Source organism: Poecilia latipinna, unplaced genomic scaffold, assembly GCF_001443285.1.
Source record: "Poecilia latipinna isolate Pla-1442-1.1 unplaced genomic scaffold, P_latipinna-1.0 Scaffold1742, whole genome shotgun sequence".
Lineage (NCBI taxonomy): Eukaryota > Metazoa > Chordata > Actinopteri > Cyprinodontiformes > Poeciliidae > Poecilia > Poecilia latipinna.
Genome location: NW_015114358.1, coordinates 57571 through 78534, shown reverse-complemented (window position 1 = coordinate 78534; position 20964 = coordinate 57571). Strand labels below are relative to the sequence as shown.

General features: G+C 40.1%; 3 protein-coding genes across 18 annotated transcripts in view; 1 reads left to right on the top strand and 2 right to left on the bottom strand.

The window, feature by feature from the left end:
* The first annotated feature begins 585 nt into the window (after positions 1-585).
* On the top strand, positions 586-8575 carry LOC106964962 (RCC1 and BTB domain-containing protein 1-like). 2 transcript variants are annotated; one of them, XM_015060780.1, is made up of 12 exons: positions 586-768; positions 2273-2438; positions 4080-4230; positions 4310-4476; positions 4904-5062; positions 5166-5273; positions 5458-5600; positions 5674-5864; positions 6690-6816; positions 6900-7051; positions 7142-7272; positions 7520-8575. In XM_015060780.1, the coding sequence occupies exons 2-12, from the start codon at positions 2313-2315 to the stop codon at positions 7658-7660; spliced, it is 1596 nt and encodes a 531-aa protein (XP_014916266.1). In that variant the 5' UTR covers positions 586-768; positions 2273-2312; the 3' UTR covers positions 7661-8575. The 2 variants fall into 2 exon arrangements, with proteins under 2 accessions (XP_014916266.1, XP_014916267.1); XM_015060781.1 differs by lacking the exon at positions 586-768 and adding an exon at positions 1601-1621.
* On the bottom strand, positions 5871-18500 carry phf11 (PHD finger protein 11). 3 transcript variants are annotated; one of them, XM_015060776.1, is made up of 18 exons: positions 18226-18500; positions 16862-16966; positions 16633-16766; positions 16511-16539; positions 15947-16008; positions 15728-15798; positions 15592-15641; positions 15434-15498; positions 15305-15327; positions 14171-14244; positions 14025-14095; positions 13900-13922; positions 13735-13766; positions 13584-13639; positions 13304-13448; positions 11812-12201; positions 11329-11400; positions 5871-6372 (listed from the first exon to the last, which is right to left on the bottom strand). In XM_015060776.1, exons 1-18 carry the CDS (start codon positions 18328-18330, stop codon positions 6164-6166), a joined length of 1716 nt encoding a protein of 571 aa, XP_014916262.1. In that variant the 5' UTR covers positions 18331-18500; the 3' UTR covers positions 5871-6163. The 3 variants fall into 3 exon arrangements, with proteins under 3 accessions (XP_014916262.1, XP_014916261.1, XP_014916263.1); XM_015060775.1 differs by having other exon boundaries at positions 13735-13769; positions 18226-18499; XM_015060777.1 differs by lacking the exon at positions 5871-6372 and adding an exon at positions 8232-10604 and having other exon boundaries at positions 13584-13651; positions 13735-13769; positions 18226-18491.
* A 111-nt stretch (positions 18501-18611) lies between these two features.
* Positions 18612-20964, bottom strand: part of LOC106964959 (guanine nucleotide exchange factor DBS-like) — a 44740-nt gene continuing 42387 nt past the window's right edge. For 9 of the 13 annotated variants that reach the window (XM_015060772.1, XM_015060771.1, XM_015060770.1 and 6 more), the window contains 5 exons: positions 20884-20955; positions 20443-20543; positions 20130-20242; positions 19591-19694; positions 18612-19506 (listed from right to left, as the gene is read on the bottom strand). In XM_015060772.1, the coding sequence (XP_014916258.1) occupies positions 19460-19506; positions 19591-19694; positions 20130-20242; positions 20443-20543; positions 20884-20955 (437 nt within the window). In that variant the 3' untranslated portion in view covers positions 18612-19459. The remainder of the gene's footprint in view (positions 19507-19590; positions 19695-20129; positions 20243-20442; positions 20544-20883; positions 20956-20964) is intronic. The other 4 variants (XM_015060766.1, XM_015060769.1, XM_015060767.1 and 1 more) reach the window with 2 other exon arrangements.

Here is a 20964-nt window from a genome sequence, read left to right as displayed (position 1 = left end):
GTGTTAAAGCATTTATAATTATGTTTGACATTACATTTGTATCACAGCAAGTCTTAAATTTACTTTCTCTTTTTATTCCAATTTTATTTTTGATGAATATTTTATTCAGATTACTCAGATTAAATAAATATTTATTTTAAAAACACACACTTTAGACAAAGTGTTAAGTAGGGAATTTGACATTTTCAGTGTCTATTGAAGCTTTTATGCTTTATATATGAATATAATACAACATATTTAATATTTACGATATCAATCATGACATATATTGATAATAGTTTTAATTACACTTTTAATAAGATGACATAAATAGATGCTTGGCAAATAAAAATACTCTTTAATGCATTTTATTTGAGATATCTGTTACACATTCTAGATATTTACTCTCTATTGATGACCTGTATAAATATTTTTGTTTTCTGAGAGGATATCCCTTAATAAAAATGTCCTGATACTATTATAGATTTTGTTCATATAAAATATAAATTATAGTGCCATTTTGGTGTTCTTACAGGTCCCTTCTGTAAAAATCTCGAGCGAGTTTTCATGCTGCTGTTCTACTTACCGGAAGCCGAACTCGATTGTTTTGGTCTCGTGGTCACGTGACGTGTTCTGCTCGCGCCACTTCCCCAAACAAACGCCAGTTGGAGCAGTAGTTGTTTCTGTTCCAGCAGAGAACGTAAAACCTACAGAGGTGCCGACATCTCCGCACGCCATGCCGAAGCTGTCAGACGGAATATCTTCCTCTTAGAAAGACTCAACACTCAGGTGAGCGAATTATATCCTTTCTTTACGCTCAATGTTCTTCCTGCTATCCGGTTTCTCTCTCTCTCTCTCTCTCTCTCTCTCTCTCTCTCTCTCTCTATTTGCAGTGCGACCTAGATTAGAACGGATTTTTCCAATCAGACGAGTCCAGCAGCAGCTCCTCTAGAGTTTTTTTGCTGACCGGTGTTTTGCTTGAATAATGTGTTTGTAACAAAGGCAAACATTAACAGGCAGCTATCGGCTTCCAGCTTGCTGTCCCTGCCAGCGTTTAGCGTTTAGCTTCTGCTGTTTGCTCATCACAAACACACGCGCAGGTCAGCCCGAGTCCCGTTTTTACCATTTACACAACAGAGCGTTGATGTCTGCAACTCCAACTCATATTTAGTCCACAGTTCACACAAACCCGTTATCTGCTGAGGATTATAATTTGTTTCGTAAACAAATGCTTTAGCAAAGCTGTCGCGGAAGGAGAATGTGGGGGTCGGGGGAGAAATTAAAGGGACAAGCTAGATTTTTTTGTAAAATACTTTAACTCCACTGCCACACCCCCAAAATACTTAAGATATAGTTTCCATTGTAGAACAGCATGTATTGGTAGTTGCTTTAATTTTGACAGTACCGTAGGTTTACTGTTCAGTAGAGATGCACCAATCCTTTGGCCAATGATTAAAAAGTCACATTTTTTCTTAACACAAACAATTTTAATTACATTTTCCGTTAATGAAATATATCACAATATAACAGTTTCATTGAATGGATAGTCTTACTTTGTTCTTTTTTCTTCAGATGTTTGTATCAAATAGAGCTTTTATATTTAAAGTGGAATAGAAAAGGATTTACAGCAAGCAAGAAAAAGGTAAAGTTCACATTCATGACCTAATAAAGTAAAACAATAAAAAATATTTGCATACAGTTTTAGTTTCATTAACACAATCGACATAATTTACAGATTAATGGTTGATGCATGTCTTATGAAAATTAATTTGTGCAAATTAGCTTAAACACATTAAGCTGCTATTAAGAAGATGTTTTGTTGCACATTTGATCTATTAATGTTTTTATATCTTCCATTTATTTTTCAATGAACTGAACACTGAAGTTTGAAGGTAATAAATTTGTCTAATTACTAAAGCGATATTCGACAATCCTTCCAGGTGCAAAAAAAACTCTTCTTCCATATCAGATCCGGCTTGTTTCCCATCTTGTCATTTAAGTGAGTTTGGAGCTGAAACATTCTTGTTAAAGATTAAAAGTTAAAGCAGGAGGATTTTTACTCCCTTTAAATCATTGCCTTATCTCTGAGTTATTATGAAACATTGTGATGCGGCCTATGTCTAATCTCTATCGTGTGTGTGTGTGTGTGTGTGTTCGGCTTTAACTCGCATTAGATCAGAATGTGAAAACTGATCCAGATTCCTGAATATTTTTGTGATTGTCTAAGTGTGTTGACAAAGGGGAAAATTATTTCTGATGTCTAAATGAATGCACCCTCATCCACTCAAAACAGTGACAGCAGCTGGGGGCGAACCGGCCAAAGCGAGCACATCATGGTGGATGTAACCAAATGGCCCATTTTCAGCCTTATGGCACCGGAGGAACTCCCATCAATAAGGAAGGCCTGCGTGTTTGGCTCGTCTGCTAACGAGGCCATCTACATCACCAATGACGATGAGGTGAGAGGTCACAGGAAACACATTTTTTTGGTTTGAGTTCGTTACGCAAGGGGTGATGTATTGTGTTTTAGGACGTTATCTAGAACATAACTTTTCATATCTACTGATTTTATTTTATTTTTTTTGCACAGGATCTCATTTAATATTATTTTTTAATCACTATTTTCTGCTTGTTTTACTGAGTTTTCTATGTAATCTATTGCTGTTACAAACAATCTGTTTAACCTTTGACAATAGCAAATATGATTATTTTTTACCAAGAGAATGACCAGAGACCAAAACTTTATATATTTTACAACTTATAAACTTATAAGTTATATATATATACTTTTTTTTTTTTGCCTGCATCTCCACTCATAAGTTTACACCCATCATGGACTTTGGTGTCACATGGGATTTGGATCTATGTAAATCTTGCTAAGGAACCTTAAACCGCATAGTGTGGGGGGTGTAGGCATACTTTCGATCCTGCATGGATTAGAGAAAATCCACAATACATCTATTGTGTATTGGTTTCAGCCTGAAAAAATATAAAAATATAAACAGGCCCAAAAACTTCACTGAAAGCCTTAAACATAATTAATGTGACAGTCATGCTAACAATGACTGGAACAGCATCTTATTTACACCAGCTGCAGTCAGACGGTTACTCCTAATAATGTAAATTGGTTGATGATTAAATCTGACATTATGTTCAGAAATGCATGTGAGAACTTGTTCTTTCATTTTTTTTAAATCTTTTCAGTAGCTGAGTTTTTTAAAAAAAACGAGGTCAGATTAAAGTATTTTTTGCTGTAAGCCTTGGTGTCTGAAGCTTAAATAAAACTTCTCTCATAATGTGAGCTGTGATCCCTGCAGCGCCTCCTGCTGGTGTTATTTGGTGGGAAATATCAACACTTGCAGCTGCTCAGCTGAACAGGTCCAGAGTTCATGCAGTTGAGTAGAAAGCAAAATTATGTTTTCAAACTAAAATCCATTTTTCCTTTTTATCTAACTGACACAAAAGCGAATTTCTGAAAAATAAAACACTTTATATAATAATAATTTACTTATGGAGAACTCTCTTTATCCACATCAATACTTAAGTTTCTGTCCAACTCATTCATTAAAAAAGAAAAAGACTCATCCAGAAAACAAATAAAAAAAAACAAAACATGGCTGCTACAGTTTTAGATCATGCTTTTAAGCTGGTTTTGTTTTAGCTGCAAAAGCATTGAAACTTCCCCAAACTATAAATAGAATAATGTTACCGATCTCAAATATACATGTGTCGAATAATTAGATCCAGATTTGGTAAGTTTTGACGTGATTATTTTTAAAAATCACTATGAGTTTTATTGTTGATTTAAAAAAAAAAAAAAGCTGTGGAATAGCTTCAGCATCCTGTTTTGTTTCATGTTTAGTCTTCAAGACCTGAGAATGTTTTCAAAAATGTCCTGGAAAAATAGTGAAATTCAAGCCTGGAAAAGTTTTTATTTGACAAGAGGACATTAACCTTGATTTAAAGGACATTTAAAGGACACTTGAGTTCCTTTAAATCAAAGCTAATGACCCCCCTGTTTAGAGCTTCCTTAGATTCATAATAACTGTCTGTTTAAGCCTCCGAATCGCTCGTCCCCACCCTTTCTCCTGCATGTCCAGGTCTTTGTGTTTGGGCTGAACTGCAGCAACTGCTTGGGGACGGGGGACAGCCAGAGCACCATCGTCCCCAAGAAGCTGGACTTCCTGAGCGGCAGGAAGGTGGTGAGCCTGAGCTACGGCAGCGGGCCCCACGTCCTGCTGGCTACAGACGGTAGCGTCACAGAACGCGTCCCCGATTTCACCGCAAACACAAAACCTGGGCTGGATCGACAAGTGCTTGTGCGTTTCAGACGGAGAGCTCTTCGCGTGGGGACATAACGGCTACAGCCAGCTTGGAAACGGGACGACCAATCAGGGAGTCGCTCCGGTGGTTGTGTCCGCCAACCTGATCAACAAGAAGGTCATGGAGGTGGCTTGTGGCTCCCACCACTCCATGGCTCTGACTGACTCTGGAGAAGTGAGTTTCCTGGGATGAACTCAGCAAATTGTTTTTGCATTTTACATAAACAGAGGTCTTTGCATTTAACCAGAGTTTCTGCAGAAAGCAGATTTGCTTTTGTTTTGGAGGGAGTGTTGAGCAGGAACTAAAGTCCAGTCACGAATAATCCTCTGTGAGCTGAAGTCTGGAAAACAAGCTCAGGACAAAGGAACCTATTGTGCTTCAAGTTAATTTACAGCAGAAGCTGCACTTTGGCAGAAAAGCAGAATTTTCCACACTTTGTGCTTTGAACGTTACTCTGAAAGCTCTCAAACCCTCTGAAATTTTTCTCCACACAGCTACAGATTTCAGTATATTTAAGCAGGATTTCATGTGACAAAGCTATTGGTCGTCATGCTTTTAGTTCAGCTGGTTGCCTTGACGATGTGGCCACCTTGTCCTCCAGGTGTACGCGTGGGGCTACAACAACTGCGGCCAGGTGGGCTCCGGCTCCACGGCGAACCAGCCCACGCCTCGCAGGGTTTCCAGCTGCCTGCAGAACAAGCTGGCCATCAGCATCGTCTGTGGTCAGACCTCGTCTCTGGCCTTGGTGGACAACGGAGAGGTGACTGTTTTTTTTTTTTTTTCTTTTTTAGGCAGAGCCGGTGCTGTTTGCCACCCTGCTGTGACGCATGCCTTTCATTTTTCTGCCTTTCATTTGTCTGCAGGTGTACGGGTGGGGCTACAACGGGAACGGGCAACTCGGGCTTGGGAATAACGGGAACCAGCTGTCTCCCTGTCGACTCGTAGGTCTGCAAGGTGTGTGTGTGCAACAGGTGAGAGAAAATGCTGAGCCAAATGTAAACTACCTTGGAAAAATATTCACACCCTTTCACTGTTTTTCTGTAATCTGCAGCTTTTCTCGCTTGTCGTACGCAGATGACGAACGTATTCCCTATTCAGTAGCATGTGGTTAAAAATTCAGGGCTCAGTTTGTTGCTGAAGTTCTTCTCTGCCCAGATCGTCTCCGGCTACGCCCACTCCCTGGCGCTAACAGACGAGGGTCTGCTCTTCGCTTGGGGTGCAAACACGTATGGACAGTTGGGCACAGGCAACAAGAGCAACCAGCTGAGCCCGCTTCAAATCCTGACGGAGAAGGAGAGGTGACGGAGTCCCTCAAACTCTTGATCCCTGCGGCCGCCGCTCCGTCTGACTGCTCCGTCCGTTTCCTTACAGGGTCGTGGAGGTCGCCGCCTGCCACTCCACCCACACGTCGGCCGCCAAGACCCAGAGCGGCCATGTGTACATGTGGGGCCAGTGCCGCGGCCAGTCCATCGTGCTGCCTCACCTCACACACTTCTCTTGCACGGACGACGTCTTTGCGTGCTTCGCCACGCCCTCCGTAATGTGGCGGCCTCTCTCCATGGGTGAGATGAGAAACTTGGGGTTGGCAGTCGAGAAACCAAGTCAAGTCAAATTTTATTTGTAGAGCACATTTCACCATTAACATTTCAGCAGTTACACGTTTTTCTGCCTCTGATCTCAACCTTTCCACCCTGCATTCCTAATGATCGAAGCCCGTTACAGTTATTGCATCAGATTTAACACAGATAACCTGAACGTTGTTGAGTCATGTCACATTTTGCTGACAGCTTTTCCAGTTGGATCCTGAGGCGTTTTGGTTTGTGTCAATTCCCTATTTCCTGAAAGAACCACATTCAACTGTTCAAACATGCAACACCAAGAAAAAAAAAGTCAACCTTGTGAAGATGCTGCAGTTAGTTAAGAGGTCATTATCCTGATAAAATCCAGTCTTGCATTGCATCGCATGGTGAAGCGGTAGAGCAGGCGCCACAGAGGCCTCGGTCTTCAGAGTTGATTCCTGACCTGGAGACCTTTGCTGCATGCCTTCCTCCTTGTATTTCTGCTCATTTCCTGTCAATGAAAGGCAACAGTGCTATAAAAAGTCTTGAAAAAAAAAAAAAAAAAAAACAAATAAATGAAAGCTCTCCTGTACCAACATGGGAAGAAGCCATTACCCCAAAAGTAACGTTAAAATGCTGGATTGTAAAGCAGACTGCTTAAAGACATTTTTACTAGATAAGCTTCTGAATTTAAAGATTTTTCTTTGATTTTCATCATCATGGAAATCATTTCTGTTTTTATTGTTGGAGTGTAAGAAAAAAAAAAAAACACACCCTCTTTTTCCTAGTGTATGTAAACTTCTGGTTGTGGTGCTTCTCTCCCATCAGAGCACGATGACTTCCTCACTGTGGCTCAGACTCTTAAGAAGGAGTTCGACAACCCAGAGACCGCCGACCTCAAGTTCTGCGTTGATGGCAAATACATCTACGTCCACAAAGCGGTCCTCAAAATTAGGTCAGAAACTCTCCGTCCGGACGTTCCAGCCTTCACGCGTGGACCGTTTTGTGCAGCCGCTGTCCTCCATCTCTGCCGTCCAGGTGCGAACACTTCCGATCGATGTTCCAGTCCCACTGGAACGAGGACATGAAGGAGGTGATTGAGATAGACCAGTTCTCCTACGCCGTCTATCGCGCCTTCCTCCAGTTCCTCTACACAGACAACGTGGAGCTGTCTCCTGAAGACGCCATCGGTCAGACACACGTCCAGCACGCAGCCTGATTTCGGCTTGTATTTGTCGTGTCGTTCCCTAGTTGCTGATCCAGTCTGTGTCTCCCCTCAGGGCTGCTGGATCTGGCCACGTCTTACTGCGAGAACCGACTCAAGCGTCTGTGCCAGCACATCATCAAGAGGGGGATCACGGTGGAGAACGCCTTCTCTCTGCTGTCCGCCGCTGTGCGCTACGATGCCGAGGTCGGTCTTCAAAGCACGTTCGTTCGTTCTTTACCAAGCCTCACATAGCAAGCAAACAGTTGATTAATGTGAAAGTGGGCATGAGTTGTCCCTAAAATAACATGCGATATCCTGGTCATTGAAATAAAACACAGTGTTGTCGTAACACCCTAAAACCACAGACATTCAGAGTAGTGAATGTCTGTGGTTTTCATCCCGTTCGACCAAAACGAGCTCTTTTTTTTTTATCTTTTTCTTTTCCCTTTAGGACCTGGAGGAGTTCTGCTTCAAGTTCTGCGTGAACCACCTGACCGAGGTGACCCAGACGACTGCTTTCTGGCAGATTGACGGCAATCTGCTCAAAGACTTCATCTGTCGAGCGAGTCGCTGTGGAGCCTTCAAAAACTAAAGCCGGACTGCAGGAAGCGATGGGAACGCATGCAGAGAAACTCCAGTTCCAGAGCAGCTTTCCTGCAAACCATTAAATCCAGTCTTGGAACGTTTGCACAGTGGAAAACTTCCCCTTCTGGCCGTCTGTGTCGGCGCCGGGTCCGAACATGAGAGAGCGTCGCACGCATTTTCACACTGGGAGCAGCAGCTGGTTCCCTACAGTGCCTTGCTTTTTAATTTGCACATATTGTATAGGGCAGGAGAGAGAGGAGTGCTGCTGTTTATATTATTTTAGTTTAACTTAAAAGACTTTAAGTATTGGGTTTTGTTGTTTTTAATTTAAGTGAATGAATCAGTTTGGTGTCTACTTTTATGCTTTGCAGGTTGAGACTCTGCTGGTAGTTAATGAGAGGAAATTACTGATGGTTCATCCGTGTAGGTCAACCCCCCTGTTTGAGCTCTTAGTGCCTTTTAGTCTTTCTGGTAAAACGATCCAAAGAAACTTGAGTTACAAAGAGGCCTAAGAATAGTTCTTCAGGTTTAGTGGATTTTATCTATTGATTTGTTTCATTAAGGTGTTTTTTTTTAAGTTTATGTAGTTTTACTCACCAGGATGAGGTCATGGTCAGTGACATTCATTGGTGGCTTCATAACTGCTGATGCTAGCTTATATATTTTCCCCTTCTTAAATCTCTGACCTACGCCGACAATTACATTCAGCAGTATTATTGTTTTCTTTGAGTATTATAATATATTTTTACTTGTTTCTTTGCAGGACATTGAAAATCAACAATTATTTCTCTATTGATGCTGAATAATAAGTCAGTCAAATGCTTTGACCTCTGGAAACAGATCAACAAAAATATTTCTCTGCTTGTTATCTATAAACATGTTTTACTCCTGGTCATATTAAAGGTAGAACGATATTTCTCCCCCACAGATCCTCCTGACGATGTTCCTCCAGAGAGAATTTGACTGGGTTGTTTTATTTTTTTCTTTTCTTTCAGATGACATTTTTTCATGGAGTGGTGCCTTAAATGCCTCTGCTATGAACACTCACTCCACTCCAAGTCTCTGTAGAGTTTTGTCTTTCTAACTTGAGAAAGAGGAAGCTTTCACGAACGAATGAAGGAATAAAGGATGGAAGTTCAAAGGGAGAGAGGGGAGGACAGGAGGAAAGTGGTTTAGGAAGTTCTTTTGCAACCAGCGGGTTGCTGGCTCAAATCCCCACTCGGTGACTTGTCCTCTACATCCCAGGTCAAGATGCTTTTGCCACTTTGCCAGCCGGTGGTGGCCGTAGGGCAGCAGTGGGTGAATGACTGACGGTACCGTGAAACGCTCTGGAGTTGGAAAAAGCCAATAAAAGCCGCTTACCGTGTTCTCAAGGATATAAAGTTAGGTCACACATGAGAACTGGAAGTAAGAAAGGATTTAAGGACAATAAAAAATACCAAAAAAGAAAGGCAGCATTTAGACGATGGGATGGGGAAAAATAAGTTTGGAAAATACTGAAATAAAATTCCACACTTTTCTGAAATGGATTTTAATGATACTAAGATTTTCTTTTCCATATTTGACCAATTTACTAAGAGCTGATTAGTAATACCTAACATACTTTAATCTTACAAAATCATTTGTTTTCATTTATCAGAAAAGCTTTTCAGTATGCAAATTTGAAGCAGCTATGAGGTCATTGGAAACACTGGAGGAGCAGCAGAGACTCACAGCTCAGGTGGAAGAATCTGTTAACGGGGAAACTTTTCGCTGCGCACTCAACAAATTTACCCAAATCTGGAAGGTTCTCAAGTTTTAAAAGAAAACTGTAGAGCGGGTTTGTGGCCATCTTTCAAGTTGAGGTTTTCACTTTTACATTAGAGGGGTATTTTATTTTTTGTATTTAAAAAAAAAAAAAGCCAAATTATGTTGATCATGATTGATTCATTAAAGAAATAAAAGGATGAACCGTATAAAGGCGTGAATACTTTTTAAAGGCACAGTAACAGACACAGCAAATGTGGAAAATACCAAACAAAACCAAAATGTAACTACTTTGTTTACATGCAGATCAAAAGAATTTGAATGAAATCCAACACTGCGCTTGACCCTGAATGCACCATCCCCCACTCAAAACATAGCGGTGGCACTCTCCATTCATTTTTTATTTGTGCAAAGATTTTTAAATAAAGCATGCATGATATTATGTAACTTCAAAAGTGTGCAGCACTTTGTAATGACCCATGTGGTAACACTATAAAATGTGATGCAGAATCAAACTGAGGTGTGTTAAAAGGTATTTCTGTGCACAAAGGGGATAGTATTTCAGGAACAGTGGATTTTCTTGAAATGCCCCTGGAACATGCGAGAGCTCCAGTCACAAAATGATGCAGGAAGAAAAACGAAACACAAAAGTTACACTTTCAAATATTTAGATTTAAAGAGTTATATCAAAAACACTTCAAAATGAATTCGTAACCAAACGTGTGCATATATTAAAGTTTCAACGTTTCAGACTCTTTAAAACCAAACAGTCTCTGAAGGCGTCAGTGTAAACGGTTATTTTAAAGGCTCAGTGATCTTTCAGGACATTAAAAAAAGTAAAACAGATTTTTGTAAATTAGTTTTAAACACAGTAGATTAATTTTTTTTTTTTATCTCATAATGAACAACGGTGCATTAAAACATGAAAAATAAAAATTTATACATTAAATAGAGCAACAACCTGAAACATACAAGGAACTTTACAGAAATGAACATTTAAAAAATATTTTCACATAAACAGGAAGCCTGATATTACTACAGTTACTTGAATTTCCTTATCTTTACGAAAATATAAAAACTAAAGAGTAAAACTGTAAATTCAAGCCAGGAGATGCTGTGTGCCACGTCTCATCGTCTCAGAGCGGAGACTGCCTCCTTCAGAGATGCTGACGCTCGCTGCAGCTCCACTCGTCTCCTTTCCAACTCTAAAGACCAGAGGGAAAATTTAAACTTGCTTGCAAGCCAAGACAATTTACTTACAGACTTATTACAGCTTCAATAATCAATTTATTCACATAAAAGGGGGGATTACAGCTTCCCCCATTTTATGACATTTATACGTTTTCTGGTGACTTAACAGAAAAGCAACACTCCCTGCTGAGGCTGCAGCTTGATGTAAACTATTTATGTAAATGACACAGAAGGAAGAGCAAATTAACCCCTGCAGGCCCAAACACCACTGGACTTTGTTTATTGTTTTGTTTTTCTTTCATTTTAAATGAATCCAGCTGCAGCTCTGCTCATTTGTCTTAAAGAAACTGAGATCAGCTGGACAAATGTTAAATCTTCAAATATGAAGATTTAACATTTGTATGTACAAATTTTAAATCTTCAAATATGAAGATTTAACATTTGTATGTACAAATTTACACGTATTCTCGCTGTAAATTTGTACATACAAATTTGAGTATTAAACTAGATGGTTTGGCCCAACCTGTGAGGACACATCGAGCTGAAACTAAGTGCAGCCGACACGTTTAAGGAAGTTTATTAACCAGGAGTTAATGAACTCTGCTCAGTTCACCAGTGACGATGGATGACAGGAGAACTTCGGCCTATTTCTGAACAGCCGAAGGAAGTAACAGTGCCCACAATGTAATGTTTTCTTTGACGGTTTAACGTAAAGGAGGTGGGAGGAAGCCGACTTGCCTTCTTCCTGCTTGGTAACGAGGTCTGCAAGTCTTCCAGAAGCCAGCATCATTGAAAGCGCCCGGTCATAATCTGTGGAGAAAATCAATTCACTTCTTAAACCGACGCTGTGCTCCAGGTTTACTGGCCCTCCTGGTGGAGGTGAGTAAGAACTGTTCTGAAACACCACATTTATCGACACCCTAAACATTTTATTAAGCCTTTTTATTTTTAAATGAAATATATGTCACATCATATTCATTCACCAGGGAAGCAGGAAGTCATGGGTTATAAATGAAACATTGACATAAACGTTTAACTACGTCTATTCCATAGAAGTCGGTGTTTCAAATGTAAATTGTACTTTTTTTCTAAACACATCATTGCTGTAATGAAAATAAGTAACATGCTCTGTTTATCAATCTTCACCAGGAGTGCACGGTAAACTTAGTCGCTGTAGTTGTGTTTAGCACATAAATTAGCTCAGTTTTCTCTTTTCCTTACCCTCCCGGCTGGCCTGATCACACTGGATTCTGCTGGAAATGTTGTCAACTTCTCTAATAAACTCAGTGAAGATGGCCTGCGTGCATCCAGCCGCGTTGCATTTCCTCCAGAAGGCGGCCGAGTCGACGTCGGGTGAGGGAGGAGCTCGGGTGGAGGAGGGCTCAGAGCGAGGAGGGACGCCGGGAGGGAACGGGCCTGGGGCGGCTGAACGGGGTCGGGGCGGGGACGAGAGGAGAGTCGCACAGTTGGATCTGGATGGCGCTGTGGTAAAGTCGGAGCTGGTGCCCGGCGGAGCGCTGCTGGAGCGCTCTGGGTAAGGGTCAGCGGCGGCGCTCTGATGAGGGACGGACGATCCGTTGAGGTGTTCTTCGTGCTGCTCGTGTCTGGACTCTGAGGACAGAGACAGAGCGACGTCATCACAGCCGGTTTAGAACGATGAGTTGATCTAAACACACTGTGATGACAAAATGATGATCATTTTAGTAATTGATTATTCTGTCAATCGGAAAAAATTTTTTTGGCACATTTTCATTTAACCACTTTAGCCATTTTTATACAATATTAGAAATGTAACATCAAAAGATGCAAATAAATAAATTACTTTTTTTTTAAATGAGACATATATAATTGCCTAAAATGCAATATCAGCATTAATTTACTAGGAAACGTCAGGAGTAATCATATTTACAAACAAAGACTTTTTTCATCTTGAATGCAAATCTCGCTAATAACTCCTCAGAGGGTGTCGTTCTTTCAGCAAACGTCACTTTTTCAGTCTGTACGCTCCAATTAATGAAGAATGAAATTCTAAATTAGTCAGTGCTTGAAATAATCGATTGATCACGACTGATCGTTTCGGCCCTACAACACACCAAACGGCGGGCGGTGCTGCTCCGTTCTGGTGACGAGGCTCAAACTGAATCCACGTTGCAAACATGAACACGTGGAGCCTAACGAAGCTCACATGGATGGATGGACAAACTAATCGACACGTGTAGAGGGAAACCTTATAGCGTGCTCCTCACTCCTCTTCTGCTTCAGCTCATCTGCATAGTCTCATCATGACATCCCCCTCTATTGGTTCCTTAACAATAGACAAATTGTGTTGGGCTCCACAGAATCCCTGTCACATAACAATCAGGGATTCACATCTGTGATCCAACCAAGTCTCCTCTCTGACCAGAACCTATAAAATGAAGCCAGGTCCACTGTCAGTCAGAACAGACTTGACTCCGTTTCTGTTCCCATCTTGTAAGGTTTTAATAAATTTCTTCTCATCCAGACTCTTGTCAAAGTAATTTCTTCCACGACACACGTCAGACGACGAGATGCATTTTCTGATTTCCTTGTGTGCAACTTTGGTTTGATTTACAAATATGAAGTAATCAATCAGCAACTAAAGCGCTGAACCGCCCGGATTCTCTCCTCTAGCAGCTTTAAGTCTGCACGTCGCCAAGCAGACGCAGGAAACACCAACTGACGGAGATCCTACCTTGGTTTTCTCTTTTTATGGTCTGCACTGCTTTCTCCATCAGCTGAACCTGCAGACGCTCGTCAGCTACGGATCGAGCCGCGGGATCCGGGGAAAACTCGGCGCCGGCCGCCACCGGGCACAGCAAGCTCTCGGACTCCGCATCCTGGAGAGGAAACGACACACGTCGCATCACGAAACTGTCGTGTTTTATCAGTGCCGAATCGGAGAAGTGGCATAAAGCGAACGTTGAAGCTGCCAGACAAAATAATTTGCACTAAAGGCCTGATTGAGAACTCACAGAGTGTGTGAGCGTGTCGTCGTCGCCGTTGTTATTTAAGTCTGAATTCATATTCTCTACCTGAAACCCTGGAAAAAAACAAATCAAAAAAACACAGAGATTAGAAAAAAAAAATGTAAATTTTGATTATATTTCTGGTGCGAGGGTTCACCTGCTGAGGAACATGAAGGTTTTTCCGACTCCCTGCCGTGAGAGGAAAAACATCAGGAACAGTTGTGCATAATAATTTACATTTATGAAAAAAAATATTAATTCTTCAGACATTTTGTTTAATTTTATCAACATTAATGAACAGTCAGAAAGTAAAAATGTATACCTGATGAGTGGAGGGAGAGCTGACTGAAAGGCAAAAAACATGAGATTATTAAATCATATTCAGGCTCTAATAATCACATTCCCAAAGAAATTGGGGGGGAAATATATATATATATTTCAGCCTACTTCGTGCTCTTGCACAAATGTCGCACTTTCCTCAAAGTCTGACTCTAATGGCGGCATAAGTCCCTCCTCATCTGCAGGAAACAGGGAAACCGTAAATACAAAAACAACAACAATAGTTTCTATTTTATGACTGGACGAGTTTTAACCTGTGTTTGAAGAATCTCCGGACAACAACCTGCTCTTTTTCACCGATTTCCTCCTGAACACACCGTCTTCTTCCCTGTGAGGAAGAGGTCAAAGGCGTCATCGCAGCTCCCACTACCTCACTCACTCGGAAGAACGATTCAAAGAAGAAATATTAATGATTCATTTTTACTTTTGGGGGCTATTATAGAAACTACGAGTCCTGAATCCAGCCTGCATCCGAGTTTGAAATCAAGTCGCAATTTTAGCTGCCTAATTGCTGACATTAAAATAATAATACTGTCCGTCGGTGGGAAAACAGTCCCACAGCTCGTTGCTGCCACCGCCGCTCATTAAAACGTACGTTTCAGAATCCATTTGTTTTTGTCCTAAAGATGCATTTGTACTATTCTTTTTTTTTATTATTTCAGGATGGAGTCGATTTAAGAGCAAACGGCCTAAATGATCTAAAAACGGGATATGGAGCTCAAGTTTCTATTTAGTGTAACTGTTTTCTAATTTAAACAGGTTCAAAATAATACCTTCACCCCAATAATATTTGCCAAACGCCGTTGAATCCTGCAAATAACAAAAGCCTTTGCTTTTGACTTAAATGACGAGATGTTTTATGTTTCTTGTTCTTTTCCTCTTTACATGGTTTGTGGTGACAAGCCACGTTCACAAACAATGATTTACAAAAATGGTTTTGTCAGACTAAACGACATTTTCCACCACATAATCCACTGTTCTTTAAATAACTAGTATGAGTTTTTAAGCTTTGGGACATTTGATGATTTTGTTGATGCAGATGAAGAAACGCTGAGTATTTTTTTTTATTTTCTCTGTCTCACTTGTTCAATTTGTATCTTCACCTCAGTTTTCATACACATTTTATTTTTGGGATAATGTCAGCTTTTTAAATTACGTGACCATTTGATGCTTTATTTGCATCACTGTAACTTCCCAGAGGCGTTTCTGGCATCATTAAGAAGGAAAAAAAGTATAATTTATTTTAAAAGAAAATAAAAGACATTTTATTAGGACAATTTTTCCCAACACTGTGTTGTTTCACAGCGGGAAAATTTGATAAAAAAAAATAAAAATAAAAAAAATTATTCAGTTTCAAAGATTTGATTCAAGCGTGGATTGTTACTTACTCTTCATCAAAACTCTGCTGTCTCTAAAAAGCAACAAAAAACAAAAAACAAAACAACAACCACAGTCAATAGTTGGGTTGGTAAAAAAAAATCAATAAAAACAAACAAACCAAAAAAATGTATAAAAACCTTGGTCTGTGATATACTTGACGAGTCGCTGCATGAGGACGACCACGCGGCAGCTGAAGGATCTCCTGCAGAAAAGTTTAAAAGATTTAACTAAAAATGCATGACACTAAAAAAAAAAAACAAAAAAAAAAAACAAGCGAGCCTGAAGCAGCTCTTACCGTTGGTTTTCGGCTGCAGTGATGAAGGAGCATGTTTGGCACAGAACATCCTTAAAAAAGACACAAACCTGTAAGCTGACGTGAACGGTAATAATGGAAGTGGAAATAAAAGAACGGATGTTTGTGAGACACTCACATGACAATGCTGTTAGATAAACTGTCCAAGCTGATATTTCCTTCTTTCCTCTCACAGGTGAGGCAATAAGTCTCATGAGAACAGAACATGGGTATTGTAATTTTACACAAGGGACAGAACTCTAAAATAGGATTTGCATTTATGTATAATTGGAGATAACTTAGGGGGAAATTACCTTTAATATCAGCTGCAAATGTGTTAATAAACCTGAATACAAACCTTTGATGGTCCGGCTTTATTTGAGTTCTTGGAGTTTCGGGGCGTTTTGGGTTTGCGATTTTCTGGCCAGGAAAAAAAGAAGAGTTCAATAAATCAATTATTAGACGAAGCAATCATTTTAGTAATCAACTATTGTGATGATTAATTGGATACATTTTTTTATAGCACATTCTGCAGATTTTCGATAACAGCTTAAGCTTTTTTATACAGAATTTAAAAAATGGACTAAAAGATGCAGATAAATAAATAATCAATTCCTTTTTTTAAAATAAGAAAATAAATATTTCAATGCCTAAAAAAATTAGAGGAAGTTGTAACTTATTTACAGACTAAGATTTTTTTTTTTTCTCTTAAGTGCAAAATATTTTGTACAGATTTGCTGCTCAGAGTGTCTCGTTTAATCAGCAAATTTCCTTTTTGCTTTAATAAACTATTGTCAACTAATCGATTAACAAATTAGTTGACAATTATTTCAGTAATGCATCACAACTAATCCGATTAATTGTTTCAGCCCTATTTGTTGGAAGAACAAACGCATGAAAACACGCAGATCCGAACACTTACCTGGATCACTGTGCAGTCGGCAGTACAGTCTGTCACACAACAAAAATAAAGTCAAAAAAAACCCCCCAAAAAAACAGAAATTTCTCTAGAACGTGAATCTATTTTCCTCGTACCAGACGTACCCATATTTTCCATTGTCACTATCCTCAAACTTCTTGGCTCCCTCTTCCATGGCACACGGGTAGTGGAAGGTCTTCTGACAGCGCTTCACCTCACACCCCGCTGTGGCCCCCTTCTTCTTGCAGTGTCTACATGACTAAAACAGAGCGGATGACTGGTGAAGTCAAAGAGACACCAGACAGACAGACAGGAGGAATCTGTTCACCTCGTAAAGGTTCGGACGGTCCTCACCAGTTTGCTTCCTCGCTTCACCTCGTTCTTCACGTCTTCAACGGAGAAGCCGAACAGGTCGTCGAACTCTGGCGTGTTGGTGCAAAAAATGCCCGACGAGAAGAGCTGGAAAACACACAAAACAAGTCTCCGAGATTAAGCCAACACGATAAGACGCAACTTATTTAAGGCTCGTTATACTCGACAGGCAATTCGTGAGCTTTCTCACATTTTGTCACATTGCATCCACCAACGTCAAAGTATGTTTTTATTCACGGTTAACCTATTAGCATTACTTGCTCCTTAAATAGTCGTATATTATATCGGCCAATGCACTTTATGTACATAGATTATTTCATGTATTTATTAGTTTAACTGACTGGATGACAACCTGACTCACCTCTCAAATACTCCTTACTGTGTGCTGTATTTGGGACTCCCAACACACTTACTTTGCTAAGTTTACTTGTCTAACTTTTGGGAAAAAAATGTACGTTAAAATTTTACTACGCTGTATATTTTACTTTTACTTGATTAATATTAAGAAGTACCACTAATCTTACTTGAGTAAAATTGCTGGATACTAACTGAACTGAATGAACATGAAAACATGTTTTTGTTTATTTTGCCAAAAACACACCAGACACAGACACTCACCTACAGTGGGCTGTGTATTTAAGTGAAAATTATTGTTAGTCCAAAGGTTTTGTTATTCTAATGTCATTTAGATCAATAGAGTAAAACATTTATTATCACTGGAAGTCCTTTGCCCTTTTTTAAACATGTAAATATGTTACCAATTGCATTAGCTTGACAAGTTTTATGTAGAAAAATAAAATATTAGGAAGTTTTTCTTGAGCCTGAATTTGATATTTTGTCATTATGTGTAAGCGCATTACAGAATATAATGTTTTTGTCTGTCTAATGACTTTTACTGGAGTTATTTCTTGGCTGACTACTTTTTTTTTGTGGCTATTCTGCCCTCCTCTGTGAATTTACTAATCGATGTCTTGATCCCCCGTTTCCAAAAACCAAGCCCCATCAGAGTCAGTCGCTTACTTTCATTTCTGGTTAAAGCCTTATTTGCATTTTCATTGCAATAACATTTCACACAAAATATGTATGTTTATTTTAAAAATTACAGCAATATGCTGCGCTACTCTCATCCACCGACTCGTCATTGTAAAAAGCGCATCTTCACCTTAGAGTTTTTGTTCACAGTTTTAAAATTTAACTAAATACCAACTCACTGCTGTTGCAACTCAAATGTCTTCAAATAATTTTACCGCCATTTTTTTTTTAAACCCTCTCTACTTCCTGCGGACTTCAGGGTTTTCTTTTGCAGGCGGTTTCCTGACAGAAATCCTTCTGTGATTTATATTTACCAGGCAGTTCTGGTGGGCCGTGACCTGCTCTTTCTTCAATAAGGCTCCGGTTGTTGTCGTCTCATCGGGCCGATGACAGAGGACGCACTTGCGGCTGTGGTTCATTTTCTCCACGCTAGTAAAAACATCGAAATAAACCCCAAACACACAGCTACTTCCACTCGGACAGGCTCCACTTCTCTTTCGTAAGCTATTCAAACTACACAGGACTTCCCTCCGGGGTTGCCAGACTTTCAAAGCAGGCCCCCAGTACAGTTCCCCCAGTCCTCGCGAGAACATTGCGGAGTGAAACATAAACGTCAAGTTATGTGGCAACCAAGTACGGGATACTTTCAGTTTCATTTCCAGGGATTCTGCTGCTTTGCGTCAAAGAGAAACACAATCACTGGTTTGTAACAATTTGTTTATGTAAAAAAATTAGACAAGTCACCAGGTAGTGACGTCACCATACTTAGTGTACAATATAGCATTTTCATTAACAAATATCTCATGACAGACAGTTATTATTACATATTATCTACATTCAGAAAATGACCCCCTGCACAGGGAATAAGTTAGTACAGTGGTCTCTGGGTTTTTACACTGAGAAACATTTGTTGCATTAATGAAATTCACAAATAGGAGAAAATCCACAGACATTGGACATTTGAACCGGTTTCTACAGACAGGCTGACAATAGACAAACAGCAGACAGGTGGAAATACGGAAGAATTCATGAATATAAATGGGTGTGTTGCATTTAAATAAATACTGAGCTGACAAAAGGGAAACACACAACCTAAACAAGCTGCATGAATGTATTTTCCCCCCTTTTTTTAAAACCATCCGGTTAGAGCTGATGAACATGAAGAAATATTTGTATTTTTTTGTAACTTTTCCTTGCTTGTGAAGTGATAAAAAAGATGCATTAACAGATCTCAGTCCTGCTGGTCCACTCATACATCTAAAACTGATCATAAAAAATGTCTGCTGCCAGATCACTTTACTACACAGTGGAGTTTTTTTCTCTAATGTTTACACCTCAACAAGCGTAACGGTGACAACGTTATGAGACCACGCGGCGTACGCGTTCAGTAAAAACAATGACAAACATACGACATTTTGTGCAAAATCCAGGAGTACTGATGTTGGCATTACAGCACAGACGCAGCCATGTGACGCTTGCATTCAGGAGGGCAGTTCCTTGACCGGAGAAGTGCAGAGGAGGTCAGGGTTTGACGTCTGGCGAGTTTGTTTAGGCCTCGCTGCAGCTGGAGGATGTGCTGAGGTTCCCACTGCCTTCTGTCGGAAACACAATAAAAACCTGAAGAGCGCTCTCCGAAGGAGCACATGTTTGACTTTTTTTTAAAATGTGTGTTTAAATACCGGAGCTGCTGAGAGACTGACAAGACTTGGACTTCTCCATGAGGGTCATAAGATTAGCAGCGGCCATCCAGCCCTCCTTAGACGTGTTGAGGTTCCGCACAAACCTGCAAAAACCAACCATTGAAGCATCTGCAGCTTTTATTCTCTGTGTAAAATTTGGGAATCATTTGAGCTGATTTTATTGGTTGTAAAGAAAATAATAAAATCATCTGTGTGTAATTTTAACTTTTTGATGAAAATCACTAAAATAAATGACATTTTTAACATTATTCACATTTTTTCAGATCTCTGATTTGATCACAAATGGTCAGAACACAGACGGCAACAGCCAACATTTTATATCTATGGTCTAAATGAACTCGTGCACAATCAAAAATATTCAGCTTCCTCTGTACATGATCTTCTTTTAAACTTAACTCCTACAGCAGTCAACTGAACCTGAGCCACCTCTGTTTATTTATAGATTGCTTAATCTCAAAGTGCTTAAAATAGAAGACGTTTCTCAACTTATGCGTTATTACCAGAAATGCTGCTCTCACCACTGTCCGTCGTCCCCCTCCTTCACCAGCTGCACAATGTCTCCACTCTTCACTAAAAGCTCGTCTGCAGCTCCGTTCTCGTAGTCTGCCATTACGGTGTATTTCCCAGCACACTACGCACAGTTAAACACAAGAGATAGATAAAAAAAAATAAAATAAATCAGCGACACTCATGAGCTCAAGAGTAATCGAATCTAACAGGAGGAATATCTCAGTGAATGGGTAGAAAAATCCCATATCTTAAGAACAATATATATTATATATATATATATATATATTAAATGGCTGAAATGATCCACAAAGAATGACCCACCAGCTTCTTGTGGTTTTCCTCTTCTGGATCAGAGTTAAGAGGCTCCTCGGCGCTGGAGTAGCCGTCGTGTTCATCCAGAGACAGGGAGGTCTTATTCCATCCTGATCAGAAAGACACAAACGTCTCTTTTAGTTCGAAAGCTAAAGCTGCTGCTCCGAAAAGAAAACAAAACAAAACAAAAAAAAAACGGCACTAAACCCAGTAATCCAACTACGGCTTTATCATATCCACAGCTACAACCAAAAAAGTCTGGAAACTCCCGATGCCGGCATGCATGTTTAAAAGTCAAACAATGGGGGGAAAAAGTGTCAGGCAACTATTCCCATCCCGTAAATGTGTTGGGTTTTTTTCCAAGTCTAAAAAGGAAAGAAAGGCTCCATGTGAAGGTGAAAGAGTGGGCCAAGAGACACAACCAGCGTGAGCAAGCCAGTGCCAGAATACCTCTCCACTTTGTCTGTAAGAGACTAGAGGTGCTGAACCACCTGGCCCTGGTCAGGTGGAGGGGAGGAGGACCTGAGGGAC

Coding starts and splice junctions, on each gene's coding strand:
- LOC106964962 (XM_015060780.1), top strand. CDS start 2,313: ATGGTGGATGTAACCAAATGGCCCATTTTCAGCCTTATGGCACCGGAG. Junction 4,231..4,309: donor CGTCCTGCTGGCTACAGACG/GTAGCGTCACAG, acceptor TGTGCGTTTCAG/ACGGAGAGCTCTTCGCGTGG. Junction 7,052..7,141: donor GTCTCCTGAAGACGCCATCG/GTCAGACACACG, acceptor GTCTCCCCTCAG/GGCTGCTGGATCTGGCCACG.
- phf11 (XM_015060775.1), bottom strand. CDS start 18,330: ATGAACCACAGCCGCAAGTGCGTCCTCTGTCATCGGCCCGATGAGACG. Junction 15,799..15,946: donor ATAAAGCCGGACCATCAAAG/GTTTGTATTCAG, acceptor TGTTCTCATGAG/ACTTATTGCCTCACCTGTGA. Junction 13,449..13,583: donor ACGACACGCTCACACACTCT/GTGAGTTCTCAA, acceptor TTTCCTCTCCAG/GATGCGGAGTCCGAGAGCTT.